Below are 17733 nucleotides of genomic sequence, written 5' to 3'. Positions count from 1 at the left end.
GAACATCCGAGAAGTTTCCGTTGCCCTCTTGCGTCTACATTCGACGCCAAAGGATTTACGGCAGCCCTTAGCGTTGCATACGAACGAGTTGGGTGAGCTATGCGCATTTGATAGACATCCGTGGCGCCCAATGAACGGATCTGGGCATTTTTTCAAATACGAGAAAATGAACGTCTGGTTGCCAGACCACGTCTCATTTGAGAAGTGGGAGGCGTTAGCCAGGCTAGCAGCCCATAGGGATAATTGACAGCGTCCAGTCACTCCATTTCACTGGTAACTCCACACTCACATCCCCTTATCCATAGGGGGTCAGTGGAGGGGGTGTCATGTGAGCGTGCATGCGTATCAGGACCACGGTCAGCTACCAAGACAAACATACTTATTCTTAGTGCAACATATCAAGCATTTTGATGAGGGAACTGGTGAAATCGGACTCAAATATTTCCTAGCATAAGTTCTAAAAGGAGTGGATGTATGTGATTTTCTCAGATACAAACAGATATATTACCTTTTAATTACAGTGCAAGCACAAAGCTCATGAAAAACAAATGAGAAATGGTACAGGCTGTACATATCACACTGGGAAATGGTGTTTCAATTTGTTTTACTGTAAGTATTTTTTAACATTCATAATGGTACAGTGCTGTGCAGCTGATCCTAACACAGTATGATGTCAAAACCAGCTGATGCATGCATAATAAGGTGAAGGTGGGGCTAATCTGAGGGGACCATCTCAATGTCAGCAAGTCACTGTTGGACTCACTCTCAGCATCCACCATGTTACTGTTTGGACTTATCTTGTTCGGTGCAACAGCAGGTAAGAAGGTTATTTCTGAGAGTTTGCAAAAGGCTTTAAGTGCATATAAGTTTTCAATAGCATATATGGTGCAATACTTAACCGAAGAATATAAAACCCCTGTCATTTTTTTTCTCTTTTATTAGGTATTAATTTGGGTAATACGATCACATCAAACCAAAACCAAAGTCAGAGTGAAGATGGATCCAATGTTACCTTGTCCTGTAGCTACTTTACAGCTAACACTGGTGCAGGGCTACAGTGGTATCGCCAGTATCCCAGATCAGCTCCACAGATCCTCGTGCTGATGTTACAAGTCAATGGACAATCCCAGTCAGAGGTCGATCCTCGTCTGATGGTGAAACTAAATGAAGAGAAAACTGAAGTCTCTCTGCAGATCTCATCAGTTCAAGTCTCTGACTCTGCGCTGTACTACTGTGCTCTGGCGCCCACAGTGACACTAAACCACAGACTGCTGTACAAAAACCTGACTGATAGAGAAAGAGACGAAACCTATGAACAAGCATGGGTGCTGGGTAAAAATTTAAGCAAAATGAATAACAGTGTGCAATGGAAAGGGAAAAGGGAATAACAGTATCACTTTCTCCAGCACCTGTTTTATCCGGCAGATGAACCAACAAGTCACACTGACATGCCTGTACATTATTGTAAATGCCTTTTGTTATCTAACATATTTCTAAATAGAGTGTGTGAATCTCCATTCTTTCAAGATATCATCTGTCAGGGAAATTTAGGATATCATCTCTTTCTTAAGTGGTCTAATTGTGTTGGCCAATGGCACACAGCTTATTTAGCTTAATCTGTCTTGTATTCCACACTATACAAAGGCAAATGCAGGTCAACCTTTTGAGTGAAGTTGTCGCTTCAAACTGGGGCGTAATTGTACTGCACTACAGCAGAACAATGCTGCTTTTTGGTTCACAAATCTGAAAATGTGATGTCATGCAACATTTCTTTATGTCACTTCAAGTTACAGTACATGACACCATCCAGCCCTTTTAACCTAATCATAATGTTTTATATATACACAGTATTAAAATTAATCTCAAATCAAATCAGGCTTATTGGCCATGTATACTTTCGTACACAAGGAATTTGGTCTCTGCAATTATCCCATCCGTGAATTAGTGAACACACACAACACACAGTGAGGTGACACTAACCCGGAGCAGTGAGCTGCCTTCATACAATGGCGCTTGGGGAATTCCGCCGTGGGCAATTCAAGGGCAGTTCAGCCACACTGCAAAAAACTGCTTGTCTAATACAATCTAACTAAGTGTTTTAATCTCATATCAAGATAAAAAAAAAAACATGCAAATAAAGATGCAAAATACAGTTCAGTCTTGATCCAGCAAAATATGATAAAAACTGAATGCTATTGTGCTGTGTGATGGTATAACTTCCTTTTGTATTCACAGTACTACTCACAGTATTTTGATATCAGTTTAACATCATCAGAGGTTTTCTGATGATGTTTTCTGTGTCATATCCCCCACTAAGTACAGTAAACTACCTCACCACCACAAATGAGACCAGCAGCTGTTCTGTTTTACTTCCCTAATACAGATAGAGTCCTGATCAGGCACCTTAATGGCCTCTACAGGAGTATCGTACTAGTGCAGTACTTATTTATAGCATCCAACACGTATGTCAACATTACCCATCTCTAACACTGAAGAACCGTTTACTGAGCTCATCATTGAAAATTTGTCTCTGGCATAGTTTGTATTATAATGTGAGATTAGACCGCCATCTAGTGGAGAATGCAGAGACATCCAGTCTGACTGAAGTCTACTGAAGTGTACTGACACCTCCCACCCAATCAGTAGTTGATAAAGAGAGAGGCAGCAGTGGGAGTGTAGCTGAGACTCAGTCTATCTGTACCATCATGGCACACTGGCTATTGGAGTTACTGCTGCTGACTGTGTGTTTTTCTGGTACGTTTTGATTTAATAATATTAAAGGATTTAATATCTTTGGATTAATCAGTCTGTACAATCCGTATCTTGTGATTTCCAGATTGCAGATCACAGGGCACAGTCAATCAGACAGTGTCGTTTCAAATGGCTCTAGAGGGAGAATCAACAACTTTCACATGTACATACAAAACAAGTGGAACCTTTACTCTTTTCTGGTACCAACAAAAGGCCAATGACTTCCCCAGATACATGGTTAAAGTATTCCGTTCCGGGTCAGGATCTGATTATGAAGCTGATGAGATGTACAGGAGGAGATTTCATGCTGAGTTCAACGTCTCCAGTGTTTCTCTGACAATCCAGGATCTGCACGTGTCTGACTCTGCTGTCTACTACTGTGCTCTGCAGCCCACAGTGACAGCTGTACATACAACACTCATACAAAAACGACACTGTAGGTCCTGTAAAAGGGGCTTTTTTTTTATAAGGGTTTGTCCAACTGAATAACACTGTAATCCAAAATTATTTAACAGTAAATCCATTAATCCCAAACATCCATTTACCTACTGTACACTACTCACACAATAAACGTAATGAGAATCAGTTCACCTAATGCTGTTGTGAGACTACACTGAATCAGCATATAGGCTACTCTACAGTGGTATTGAGTATCCCAGATCAGCTCCACAGTTTAGTGTGCACTACTAACACTGGTGGAGGTGATCAGAAATCAGATGTAGATCAATCAGTGAGGGTCAACAAGAGAAAACTCAAGTCTCTCGGCAGATACCTTCTGCTCAAGTCTCCGACTCTGTGCTGAATTTGTAATTTCATGTCTTTAAACCTAACAATGTCAGATTGTTTTCCTCAGAGGAACACCTGGATAAAACATTTTAAAACACATACATTGGAACTTTTAAGTAGCTGAATAATGAGTCCACTGGGCAATGTAAGAAATCCCTTCAGAATGAAAGACCGGTTTTATTTTCGGCCAGCGGACATATTGAACAGATATTTGTCAATCATTATGAATCATAATCTTGCCACTGCATAAAGACAAATGTAGAACTCCCTTTTCTCTGCAGTTCTAACTGAAAGATCAAGGAGGAGGAAGAATAAGCCTGAATAAAGAGGCTCTAAAGCTGGCCATTGCAATGCATTTGAAATTAATTTCAGTCAAGCAACATTCAATCAAATACAAATAGTACATTGCATCCACATTATAGCAGTATAAAAATATTCCCGCATTGTAGTTAGTGAATAAATAGCATGCATCCATTCCATACAGGTTGGCAAACCTTGCCTGCCATGAAGCATGACCTATTGAGATGTTCAAACCACTATAGCACTACATTCAAATTCACAAGCTAACATCTCTCATACTGTGTTTAGAGACTATTTACTGTGCACTCTCCAAATACTGTGTGGAACTGTCTGCATCAGTAAGGCATTCACCAAGTATTTTCTGTTTGCATTGGAGCTGTGAGGGAGGAGCTAGAAAGAGATCATGATGACTTCACAATGCCTATAGGAAACGTGTCTTCACATGCAGGACTGCCATTCAATTGTGTTACTTTAGCAGACCTCACAGTTGTAAACCTCCAAAATGATCTTCTTTCTGGGCTTATTCCTTATGGACCTTTCAGGTAAGCACATTGTATCCACTGTATTGCCATTATGAATTTTCAGAATGTAACACATCATATAAATATGACATATCTTCTCTTTGCAGGTAACACCCATGGAAACAAAATCACTCCAAACAGTGTTGATCTCAACATGGTTGAGGGACATAGTTTAACCCTCTCCTGCAACATTAGTTACAGCTCTGGAGACGTTCTACAGTGGTATCGACAGCACCCAAGATCGGTACCTCAGTTTCTCTTGTTTATAATTAGTAAACCAGAGACATCAAATGTGGATCCTCGATTCTCTGGGAGACTGAATGAGGATAAAAGTCAAATGTTTCTGGAACTCACTGCAGCTAAACTCTCAGACTCTGCTCTCTACTACTGCGCCATGAGGCCCACAGTGAAGGAAACAGACAGACTGTCAAACAAAAACTCATATGACATGACATGACACAAATGAATTCACCATATCTTACATTCTAACCAAAATATCCGCATGAAGTGTGTAATCCTACAGAGAAGACATCACGTGAATAACATACAGTACATGTTTATTCAAGTTTATTATCCATTACATTCATGTTCATGATCCATCAAATTGATTATTTAACCCCTGTGTTTACTGAACCTCTGCAAGTGTCCATGAGTCATACCATATCAGTCATACCAAATAGTAAGACAATGTTTTTTTTTTTGTACAATTTATCTCACTTTTGTACATTTATCTCACAAAATGCATTTGACTGTATTTCACATGCCATCATTTCACTGCTGCTCTTGGACTGCAAAACCACTCGAATCCAGGGTGGGGCGACGTTTCAACACTACGTGTTCAAAAATGATGTTTAATTGTCTCTCAGAGCTGAAATATATTAGACAGCTCCAGTGTCATTACACAGAATATCCATGACCATCTGGAGAAGTATCTTACGTGTTCTGATATCATTCGTTACCATAAACCTTTCCAATCAGATTCACATTAGTGATTGCTTTATATTTCTAAGTTATAGTTAACTGTGCATGGTTAACCTGATTTTCACTGTTTCACTGTACATGCCAATCTGGTCATTATGTTGTAAAATGTGCTATGTCTGTTCTTTTACTGTTGGCAGTGAGATGAAGGACTGTTGATCAGCCATAAAATCATCAATCAAAAGTATTTAGTGTAGAGGATGCAGTGGTGGCACTCAGCTGTAATAAAATATGATGACTAACACAGGCTACCAAGTCTGCTGTTTTGGTAAAAAATCCAAGCAAATGTTTTCGCTCGATATATGCTGCAGAGATACTCTTTTGGACATGGGGGCGATGGAAATGGACTTAAAGCAAGCTCAACTCAACACCACTGTGAAATATTCCTCTAACGTCCAGAATCTGCAAGTGTCTGACTCTGCTGTGTAGGCTACTACTACTACTACTGCACACTCAATACCCTTACAAAAACTGAAAATATATAACAATACAATGGAATATCAATATTAGTACATCAGCATACATGCAGCATTAGTGAGAAATATAGCAAGATGTAGGTTGTTCAAAATGTATCAGTTACAAAGACATGAGATGTCACACATAAAAAAAACAACAACAAAAAAACTACTCTCATTAATATTCAACGTTTGATATAATATACAATATAAAGACTGTGTTGACAATGGTACTGTATTACAAAATAGACACAGTTGTGATAATGTACAGAGCTTACACATTGCTTGTTAATCCACTCCTGGTATTCCCGAGGAGCCCCACCTCAGCAGCTCAGCTGATGCTTGATTTGAAGCATCAACCACTTCAGGAGGAGGAGCTGACAGGGTGTGTTCTGAAAAACTCTTTTCCATCCAGAGGAGCATTCGAGTTTTAGCTCAACTTAAGCATCTTAATACTAATAGTCTTTGTTGAGTTCACTATGCTTCTCTACTCAGTGCTACTCCTCCTGACCATAGCAGGTACAGATACCATTTCTAAATGTCATTTTTGGATGACATTTGGTGAAATAATAAATATATTTGGCATGCAAAATTTAATGAATTTCGTGCCATGTGGCAGCATTGCTACACATGGTTAATATGTTGGTTCTTAATAATGGAAATTGCATTTCTTTTTCTTCTCATAGGGCTCACCCATGGGAATGATATTACTCCAGATATAACTGAGGTGGTTAATGTGGAGGGGTCTAATTTAACCTTTTCATGCAGCTACTCATATTTAGGTTTACCCCACATGTTTTGGTATCGACAGCATCCAAAATCAGCTCCTCAGCATCTTATGACCTTTGACTTTTCTGGGCAGAATCGGATATCAGATGTAGACCCTCGTTTGTCTGGCAGAATGACTAAAGACAAACTCTATCTGGATCTCTCCTCTGCTAAAGTCTCAGACTCTGCGGTCTACTATTGTGCCCTGAGGCCCACACTGAAGACTAACTAGCTAACTGTCTCACAAAAACAGGAAGTTATGTCTCTACAACTAACCCTCCTCCCAAAACACATGATTCACAGAGTAATGCCAAGTCACACATCTTATAATGAAGAAACTGTACAGACTTCTTTTAAAGGAGAATTCCGGTGTGATATTGACTTAAAGTGTGTTGAAACATGAAACATGATACCGAGTGTGAGCGTTTGTCTCAGAGCTGATCTCGACCTGCCCCCTGCACTCCGAAATCTGACACTAGCTTGCCAATGCTAAAACAGGTTTTCAATAGCAGTGGCTCGGGCATCAGCTTATCCATGCAAATAAATCACTGTTTTACACCATTTATGAGGCTCAAAGTAGCTCCACACTTTATTGGTAGACTTCTGAGGGCCCTGACATTTAAAACGAGACATTGAGAACTTTGAAAAAGCACTGGTGGTTTACTTACGTGACTGTTTATTCAGGCAGTCACTTCCGAAAGTTTAGCGTTCGACGGCATCTTGAATTTAGTCACGTGACTGATTCGTGACTAGTTCACGTCTTGAATTTAGTCACGAGACGAGCCGGAGCGGAACTATAGCTATAAGGTGAACTAGTCATGGATATATAAATTATATATGATATTCCATATGCATATTATATTATATATCATTTATAATAGTTCCATAGATATATCATATTTATATATCTATGGAACTAGTCACGAATCAGTCACGTGACTAAATTCAAGATGGCGGCGAACGCTAAACTTTCGGAAGTGACTATCTATGATCAGGCTAGGCTATCATTTGGATTGAAACAATTTTGACGCACCTGTTGACTCCGTGGATAGGCTACGTCTCAAGCAGATGAAGTTCAGTGATTCGCGTCACTTTGGGAGAAACCATTTAAAAATTGGCAGAGACTATTTGCACCCGGGTGTAAATAATGAACATTACTATTTACACCCGGGTGCAAATAATCAACATTAGTATTTACACCCGGGTGTAAATAGTGTAATAATCAACATTACTATTTACACCCGGGTGTAAATAGTGTAATAATCAACATTACTATTTACACCCGGGTGTAAATAGTGTAATAATCAACAATACTATTTACACCCGATGTCTAACATCCATGTTCTCTGTCAATAGGCCTGTGTATTTACCAGCTCTACAGTAGGCTAGGCCTAATATTTTTGAACAGTTTTTAGCTGTTTTGCCATGTCTGGGTTACTTGGAAGTGATTATACAAATATTAGGGTAATGAGTGGTCATGTGGTAGCTTCATCAAAGCTACTTTAAAGAGTTGTTTTCTGAGTTGTCTTCCAGGCAGCGCTGCCACTGTTGACTTAAAAACACTTAATCCTACTCCTAACCTTAACCCTAACCTTAACCTAACCTTAACCTAACCTTAACCTAACCTTAACCCTAACCTTAACCCTAACCTTAACCTTAACCCACGCCTAAGCGCCTTCCAGGCAGCGTTGGGGGCTCAAAGTCAAAACACAACCTTTCTAACAACTACTGAAGCCTACTTCTACTTAACTCTACTCATAACTGAAATAAAACCAGTAAATCTTTGACAGGTTCAAAAAGCACAAACTCTTATTTGCCGCGAGGTAACGTCATCTAAGAAAAAAGAAGTCATGGTGCGTACTTTGGCAGGCAAAAAAAAAAAATTCATCTGATATTCGAACCCAGCACCTCGAGCATGGTAGCTCAGTCACTTTACCGCTGTACTGCGCCCCGTCGAAGAAGAAGAGGAGAATTAAGCAATAAGCCCCGAGAGGCCGTGGGTTATACTGTATAATCGAACAGCTAAGGGGCGTTGTTAGGCACGACGCGAAGCGGAGTGCCTAAAACCCCCTTAGCTGTTCGATTATACAGTATAAACAAAACAAAAAGATCGTGTTTCTTGATTGTGCTTGCAAACGGACGGCTTTACCCGTTCACTGAATAAAGTTTGTGGAAATTTAGCACCACTTTCCCATCTCAAATATAGTTTTAATAATCCTAACTTGTTAGATTTAGGTAGGCCATCTCCTGCCAAGATGGTCCCGCTATGTTGGATAGCACGCATTTCCGGTTTGGGTGCAAATAAGAAAATGCCTCCATTCCACTATTTACACCCGGGTGCAAATAATCACTCCGTTAAAAATTTCGGAGAAGTGGGAGGGTATTTTAAAGAACCATAATGACAGCTAGAAAGCGGGTGAGGACTGTGTTTTGTGGACAGATCATTGAATTTCGAAAATCCGATTTAAGAAATAACATATATTAAAATAGGGTGGCAACTGGGGGGTCAAGATACTGTATATCCCCCCAGAACCGCCAATGCTGCTTCCCTTCCAAGTTATCCTTTGATAGTTTGAATCTCTGAACTGTGTACCGTATTTTTTATTTTTTTTTGGTGACATATACACTTCCTGTGTCTTCTTTCATCTCCAGTGAGCAGACAACCTCACACAAGACACAAAATAGCGTATTAGACGTAAGAGCACATTACTGACTTGCTGCTGCATCATACTGATATGGAGAAAACACTTCTTCTGATCTTCTTTATGTCTACAGGTAAGCTGTACACCAAACCTAAAGAAATAATGTAATAAAGGTTTTTTTTTTTTTTTTAAATCATCAAACAAATCATTCTTTCTCTATTGCTGAATACTGTTAGGGTTTGTAGCCTTCATTATTTTCATATCATTTTCATTTCAGATATTATGGCTGACAGAATGGATCCTGAGAGACAGTCTTTCTCTCACCGTGAAGGGGACTCGGTGAAAATTAAATGCTCAATTGTAGCCACCAGTAATGACATTTGGATTTACTGGTACAGGAAGTATCCAAATGAAGCTCCACAGTATTTAGCTTTGAAAGGGGCTCGATCTCGATCGACAGATGAACATAAATCAGCTCAACGGTTTGGTATTACTAATGAGTACTCATCTACTGAACTCAATATTAATGGCCTGACGTTGGCAGACACAGCTCTCTACTACTGTGCCCTGAGGGTTCTTACCCAGTGATACAAACTCAGCATAAAGCTGAACAAAAACTCATTTGTCTTTCATGCCAACAGACATCAAAGATATTTCCTGCAGTGTTCGGATATCAGTCGCCTGTCATCAGAGGTTTGGAGTTGAATACTGACTGTGGTCACACCTGTCACCAGAAATAAATGCTATTAAACTGTAGAGTAACTCATGGCTGCTACCAGAAAAAAATTGTCAGTAGCATGCAAATGACTTTTTTTGTCTATTTTGGATACACAGAGGACAGGTGCACCTATACCACAGATAGGGAATTTCCCACGGCGGCCAATCAACATTACTGTATACACAACATGGCTGTGAGGTTTCAAGTAGATACATTAATTGATCTGTACTTTGATGAATGTTCATGATGTTCCCATTCTTTGTTTTGTGTGCAAAATTGCACAAAGTAATAATATTTTTGGAATATCCACAGCAATGGCCCCCCTATACCCAAAAGAGCTACTCACCCCACTAATCTCAACACGATCCCTCTGTTCTACTCACTCAGACCGCCTCCACAGCCCCAGGACAAGACTTTTAGCAATGAGTGATCGGGCCTTCTGCTCTATTGCCCAGAGATCTTAGATTATAACTCTGTTATGCCATCGCAAGCTCTGAGCCAGGACGGGCTAGCCAATGACTAGTGGCACGAAAGGCTGGAAATATAAAACATTTATTTTTTACCAGAATATATTTTATTAATTGACATAACTGTTGCTTTAACCTTGATGGCTGTTGCCTCTTAATATCTTAATGTGTTTTCCTTCTTTCACAGTTATTAATGTTGTTATTATTACCCTGTAGCACTTTTAGTTGCTGGCAAAGTATATCTGAATGAATTTCCTCTGCAGGTTGGTCTGGAAAAAAGCCCATTGACCTTGAATATAACGTTTTTTAGCTCTGTACTTTTATGCTGTTCTCATTGTGAACTGCGGGGGGCGCAAATGTAATGCCAAAACCTGCAGAATGACGCTCTGATGCACCACATGTGTGCATCAGAATGTGCTATAAGAACTGAATGAGACAGAGAGTCCAAAGCATTATCACTGGTAGTCACCACAGCTCAACAATGGAATGTTGCATATTCATTCTAGCAGCTTATTTCAGTGGTAAGAGACACCCTAAAATGCAGTAATGTTTCACACAATTTTTGTGTTTTGTCATTCTTTTTCATATTTCATGTGTGGCTCTGTTGTCTTCACAGTGTGCTCTGCAGAGGGGGACTCTGTTACTCAACCTAAAGATGAGACGGGTCTGGAGGGCAGCAGTGTGACACTACGCTGTCGGTATGAGACCACAGCATTAGCATCTCAACAGTATCTCTTCTGGTACCAGCAGAAACCAAAAGGATTCCCAAAATATATTCTTCTGAAAATGTCTCTAAGACAAGACAATGACCCAGAGTTTAAGGAGAGATTCAATGCTGCACTCAATACAGAGACAAAAACTGTTAATCTGACAATCCAGGATCTGCAATTGTCTGACTCTGCTGTGTACTACTGTGCTCTGAGGCCCACAGTGACAGCTGCACATTCAACTCTCATACAAAAACCTTTTTAAGAGACACCTGAAAATGGCAATAACAAATAAGAGGCACATGTAATTTCCAAAAAAACAATATCCATAGAAATGCACATAATATTGTGGTATTTCTAATGTTTTAAAGACAAATACTTGCCTTATACATTCCCTACACTTGATGTTAATACCTAAAGTCAAGAGGTCAATATACACTAACCAAGCAACTAAAGAGTGTGTGCACAAGAGTTGTTCAAAGAAATAGCAAACAACATAACAACAACAATGCATTCCTTCAGTGGAGAAAACTGATTACCTAATGAGAAATGAACAATGGAACTTCTGGCATGTGACTAATTCTGAACTCTCAGTTAAAAATAAGTGACATTTCTTATTTATATTATGAATGATGACATTTTTTTAGGGGAGCCCATAGGGATGATTGACAGCCTCAGTCAGCCACTCAGTTCCACTCATAGCTCTATGCTCACCTCATCCATAAGGTATTTCAGCAGACAAGTGTCCCAGGACCATGACCAGCTGCAAGGCAAACTGCAATGCAAGCTTTTGGACATCGATCTTAATGCCTTAAAGGTGGGGTAGGAGATGTTCGTAGCATGCTCTTTGGAGCATTTTTTTTACATATAGCTTGAAATACTCTTCACACCCCCATTGCAACCAATTAATTAAAAGTTTTGACACAAAAATGTAAAGTTTTAGTGGCCTCTAGAACAAACAATCCAGGAAAAACACTATCCAATCATACTGAATAGACTGTTAACGATGATTGGATTCTGATGCATGCAATCTGCTCCTCCCTCTCCCTCGAACAACCATTGCACATTCCTGTACTCTGGAGGTGTGAATTCAGGGGAAGTCTGAAAAAAAGGGGTTGGGACTTTTGACCTGCATGTGTATTTTCAAAATGCACCTTTGGAATCGTTTGGAATCGTTTTCCTGGATCTTCTACCCTACCTTTAAGTAACAAAATGAGGACACCAATTTTCTTTGTGAATGAATAATGTATCACAAACAAATACATGTTATTCTTGTTCTTGGTCACAAGTGTTTTCTCCCCTGTTAAATTCCCATAGAGGCAGGCAGATTTTAATTTTTAAAGGCCAGTTATTTCCTCCAGGATACTATGCATGCTGATAAAGATCCCTTGGGCTTTGGAATTAAAATATCCCTACATCATCACATACCCTTCACCATACCTAGAGATTGGCATGGTGTTTTTTTTATTTTTTATTATTTTGTTAGTTTAGCCTATTAGCTGGTTTGATTCGCATTGTGCTCAATAAGCATCAATATCCATATCCTTGAGTCCTTGAACAGTCTAGATGATAAAAAAAAACACTACACATGCTATATTGAATAATATGAATATTGATCAGTTGAAAAACAGTAAAACTGAGGTTCACATCAGACAGTTGTAAGTAACAGGCCACAAATAATGATTGATAATGATAATTGTAGTGTTAGTTAAAGTATTTAGAATACAATGACTAGTATATGAGTAGTAATAACAGGTGAGAGGGAGGAGTTTTCTGAGATGTGGTCTTGAGAGGGTTCATCTAGTTCAAGCTGTAGGCTAGTGCTCTCAGTCTTCCTCAGTCACAAACAATGTTCCCCTACGTTGGAGTACTGCTAACAACCTTTATAGGTAAATCTAATTTATTATTTCAGACTTTTGAATTAAAAATAATGGATCTCTAAGATACTGTCATTTCAAATAATGTATCTAGTCATACATGTCAAACTTCAAGTGATATCATGTCAAAAGGTACCTTTCATTGAATTTAATTCCCACAACAATTTTTCAGGTTGCACCTCTGGAAGTCCAATCGCTTCCAACGGTGCTGAGGTCTACACGGTGGAGGATCTAACCATAACCCTCTCCTGCAACTACTCCTCGGCTAACTTTCTATTCTGGTATCGCAAGTACCCAAGATCAGAGCCCCAGTTTCTCATGAGTGTATATAGTCCTGATGAGGCTGTGAAGTCAACCACCGATCCCCACTTGTCAGGGATTCTGAACAAGGAGAAAAATCAAATCTTCCTGAACATCAACTCTGCCAAACTCTCAGACTCTGCGGTGTATTACTGCGCCATGCAGCCCACAGTGAGCAAAACGGGTTCACTGTCATACAAAAACCACAGTCTCACACATGAGGAAGACAAGCTACTTTGTCATTTCCTTTTGAAGAGAATAAAACACATTTGAATGTGCTTGTTTTCTTGCTTGATGCACTTGTTCATACAAGTGAGTGAATGAATGCTAACTTATTATAAATAACACAGTATTGCCAAAGTGTTGAATTGGCATTTTAAGCAGTGTGAATCTAGCCTGGCTAACGCCTACCACTTCTCAAATGAGACGTGGTCTGGCAACCAGACGTTAATTTTCTCGTATTTGAAAAAATGCCCAGATCCGTTCATTGGGCGCCACGGATGTCTATCAAATACGCATAGCTCACCCAACTCGTTCATATGCAACGCTAAGGGCTGCCGTAAATCCTTTGGCGTCGAATGTAGACGCAAGAAGGCAACGGAAACTTCTCGGATGTTCTGTGATTGGTTCGCCAACATCAGGCGAACATTTGGGCGTTAGTTTCCAGACTGGCTTATTAGCGGGATTGAAATCACCGCGCAAGGCAGTATGGGAAAACCCAGGCTAGTGTGAATCATGACTTGAGTTGCCTTTTTAAATCTATGGATGAGGTTGGTGTCCAACTTCCAACATTAAGAAAATAAAAGTTAAATACTGAAGGAATTTACTCAACATTTTGCACTAAAACATTTGGTAGGTCTGTTGAGTTGATGTTTTTGCTTAATCCCCCATAACTCACTGGCGGAGTGTAACTGGCTGGTATAGAGATTCATTAGGACTTCAATCAGGTATGCTTTCTGTCACAATTATACTGTAGATCAAGAGCCACTGGACAGGAATTTACAACTTCTCTTACGTGATGTGTGTTTTTAACCTGTTGCTGTATTAAGAAAATGGAAGAAAGGAACATTTCTCAGATCTGTTCGGCAAATGTGCAATTTTATTTGAGAAATACACTAAAGCACTTGAGAGAACATTTTAAAAGGGCTGTTATATACAGTATGCTGTTATAAAGTCTCCTAGTGGGTTGTGTACCAACTGCAGAGAGAAGTCAGAAGGAGGAGTCTCACAGCGGTGTTTGGATATTTGTGTGTGTGTGAATGTGCATGTGTGAGCTCATTCACTGCTGAGGTTTTGATTCTGTTGCACACAATTATGACAATGTGCAGCTTTCTTTTTCTGTTTTGGATACCTATAGGTTGGTTTATTTGTGTATTCAAAAAAAAAATACAGAAACAACAAGAAGTCAAATGTAGAACATGTATGAAATAGGAGTCTTTGCCTATTTTATTATTTTTGAAAAGAGTAACATTTTCTTTAACTTTTTTAGGTTACAGTTTACAAGATGACATCACTCCAGTCTCTACAGAACTTCTTGTCTCAGCGGGTGAAACAGCTTCTCTCTCCTGCACATACAGTGTTGCTGTGGACAATCTTCAGTGGTATCGCCAGAATCCAGGATCTAAACCAGAATTCATCATCATGTTGTTCGAATTCGGCGGTGATCCAGTAAAATCAACTCCTCCTCATCCTCGTGCCTCTGGTATAGTGGATAAAGACTCTAAAAAGGTTTATCTGAATATCTCATCTGCTGAAGTCTCAGACTCTGCTGTCTACTACTGCGCTCTGAGGCCCACAGTGACAGGAAACCCAACAACACTGTACAAAAACTTCAATTGCATGAACTGCATGAAGTCATGATTGCAGAGGACTTTCCTTGTCCTGAAATGATCTCTGGTATACAGAATGTCAGTGTGAATCCGTGTTGTGGTCTTTGTTGATCTTATCATGCTGCTCAGTGCTATTCCTCACAATTTGCTAAATTAAATTAAATGAACTCTATGAATGACATAATTAAAGGTTCTGTAAGTAATTCTAAGGAATTGTAAAAACTTGATGTCAAATTCAATGAATATGCTGCTTGTTCAAACAGAGTGGAGGAAATGATAAAATGATAAATAAATTGTCCCAGCCAATCATTGAATCAGTTGGGGAAATGTACAGTAAGGGGAGTTTGGGGAGGAGAGGGATGGGTTAATTCTCTGGTGCTTGTTTGGTGTTTAGTTCAAATGTTAACAGATGTGACCTCATCTAGATTCATAGAATATGTTTAATGAGTATGGATGTGTCTCTTCATTTCATGCTCTACACAGTAATAATACATTTTTTTATGTATTTCAGATGACAGGCATTTGTTTTTCTTTGCCTCTTAAAGGGTTACCTCTGACATATGAGTTGTCTAATGTAGAGAGATCTGATTTAGTCCTGTCATGCAGCTAGCCCTTCCTTATTCCAGTCTCACCAACATATAAACTCATCTTCTCAGCATCTCCTAAAAAGATTTCTCAAGTCTCTCTACAGATCTCTGTCTGTGCCGCGCAATGTGTTCTGAGGCCCACAGTGACACAAAACCTTGGGAAGTTATAGCTTCTAATGTCTTAAATACAGGGACAATTATATCTGCCTTCAGTAAATACAATTAATTTACTTCTAAATGTATACAAGCCTGAAACCTCAGCATGCAATACAAGAATGCGGCTCACTGTTTTGGAGATTATAGCTCAAATATGCTATTTAAACATAACATGTACCCCACTTGTACTGCATGTTGTATTTGATTAGGGTGCCATCAAGTGGAAAACATGTGCTATGAAAATATTGTTAGATCACAACACTACACTACTGGTGGCACTACTGTCAGTATCCAAACTGGTAACTCTACAGATACAGAGGTACATGTTAAAACTGATACCTGATGCTTCTGTTTCTTTTACTCTAATGGCCAGGTGAGAAAAGGTGAAAGATCATGCCTCCACTGCAAAGAGAATAATAACCAAGCTGACTGAAAAAATTAAACTTTAATTAATCAATGTCAAGCCATGTGCAGTGTGGAAATTGTATAAATCAGTTTTTGACATAGTGGGTTCTGTTTGAACCGGGGGTGGAGCTAAAAAGAGACATGATGCCTTCACAATTCCTAGTAATTTTGGACAGCCCCCGTCGTTCAAGTTGTGTTACTTCTGTAGACTTCAGAGATATACAGACCTCTACAATGATCTTCTTACTGGGAATATTGCTCATGGACCTTTCAGGTAAACAAAACATGATCTTAGCAAACAGAGTGCAACTAATCATTATGGAACATGATAATGTCAGATAATGAAGACAAATAAGAGAATAATATGTTACAATATATGTACATATAATTATACATGTATAATATACAGTATAAGCAATGTGCAGGGGGTCCCTTTTCATGTCTGTGCCAGGGCCCAGTGGCTCATAATCTGTCCATGGATATAGAAGGCCATCCCAAAATATTTTCTGGATGACATGTGGGCATCTGGTTCACAGAGGTGAAGGGCTGGAAAAAAGTAAAATGGCAAGGTGTTAAATGATCTAGTGCGCTACCTCTGCTGAATTAATCATTTTCTTTATGTATGCCCAGGCGTCAAGAGTGTGAAATAGACGTGGCAGCATCTATGGGAATGGAAAGCTAGGACAATAGTTTCAACGGTGTTACAAAACAGATAAAATATGAATCGATTTTTTAAATTCTATGAATTGATTTTGAATCAGTAGAGCTTGAATCGTAATACGAATGTGAATCGATTTTTTTTGCACACCTCTATATGCCAAATGCATAAATGTTATAATCAGTTCAAATTCTAACCACCTGGGGGCACTGAATCAACATCCAATGGAAGAGCTTAGGGTGGCTCTCCTGCTCAAATGCATCTCTACATGTCAATGAAAATCAGAGACAGAGGGCCAGAGACTTTAGGCTACATATCTGACACAGAGGAGCAGGACTAAATTGTGTTGGTTTTGGAATAGATTATAATCTTCAACCATGACCCAGTGCATGAAGATATTACCGATTTTTGTTGCCTATTTATCTGGTAAGATTATGTCTTACATTGGAAAATAACTCAAATTGTGATTTTATGAACATTAATTAAATCTGTCTTCACAGTGTGCTCTGCAGAGGGGGACTCTGTTACTCAACCTAAAGATGAGACGGGTCTGGAGGGCAGCACGGTGACACTCAGCTGTCAGTATGAGACCACAGCAGCAGCAGCTAATCAATATCTCTTCTGGTACCAGCAGAAGCCAAATGGGTTCCCCAGATACATGCTACACAAAAGTAAATATGGAGATAACTCTGATGACCACTTTAGGGGAAGATTCAATGCTACACGCAACTCTGAAGGAAAAACTGTTCCCCTGATGATCAAGGATCTGCAAGTGTCTGACTCTGCTGTGTACTACTGTGCTCTGAGGCCCACAGTGACAGCTGCAGA

General features: G+C 39.5%; 3 gene segments (V, D, J or C); all 3 read left to right on the top strand.

Moving 5' to 3' along the window:
• The first annotated feature begins 4300 nt into the window (after positions 1-4300).
• On the top strand, positions 4301-4815 carry LOC134099369 (T cell receptor alpha variable 3-like). The segment is given in 2 exon segments: positions 4301-4379; positions 4466-4815. Coding segments are annotated over 2 exon segments (390 nt in total).
• A 6038-nt stretch (positions 4816-10853) lies between these two features.
• Positions 10854-11358, top strand: LOC134099363 (T cell receptor alpha variable 1-1-like). The segment is given in 2 exon segments: positions 10854-10907; positions 11003-11358. Coding segments are annotated over 2 exon segments (396 nt in total).
• A 1529-nt stretch (positions 11359-12887) lies between these two features.
• Positions 12888-13648, top strand: LOC134071283 (T cell receptor alpha variable 18-like). The segment is given in 2 exon segments: positions 12888-12982; positions 13143-13648. Coding segments are annotated over 2 exon segments (441 nt in total).
• Positions 13649-17733: the final 4085 nt, after the last annotated feature.

The sequence above is a fragment of the Sardina pilchardus genome, chromosome 2, assembly GCF_963854185.1.
Source record: "Sardina pilchardus chromosome 2, fSarPil1.1, whole genome shotgun sequence".
Lineage (NCBI taxonomy): Eukaryota > Metazoa > Chordata > Actinopteri > Clupeiformes > Clupeidae > Sardina > Sardina pilchardus.
The sequence above is the reverse complement of the archived record's forward strand: the minus strand, read 5'-3'. Positions and strand labels throughout refer to the sequence as shown.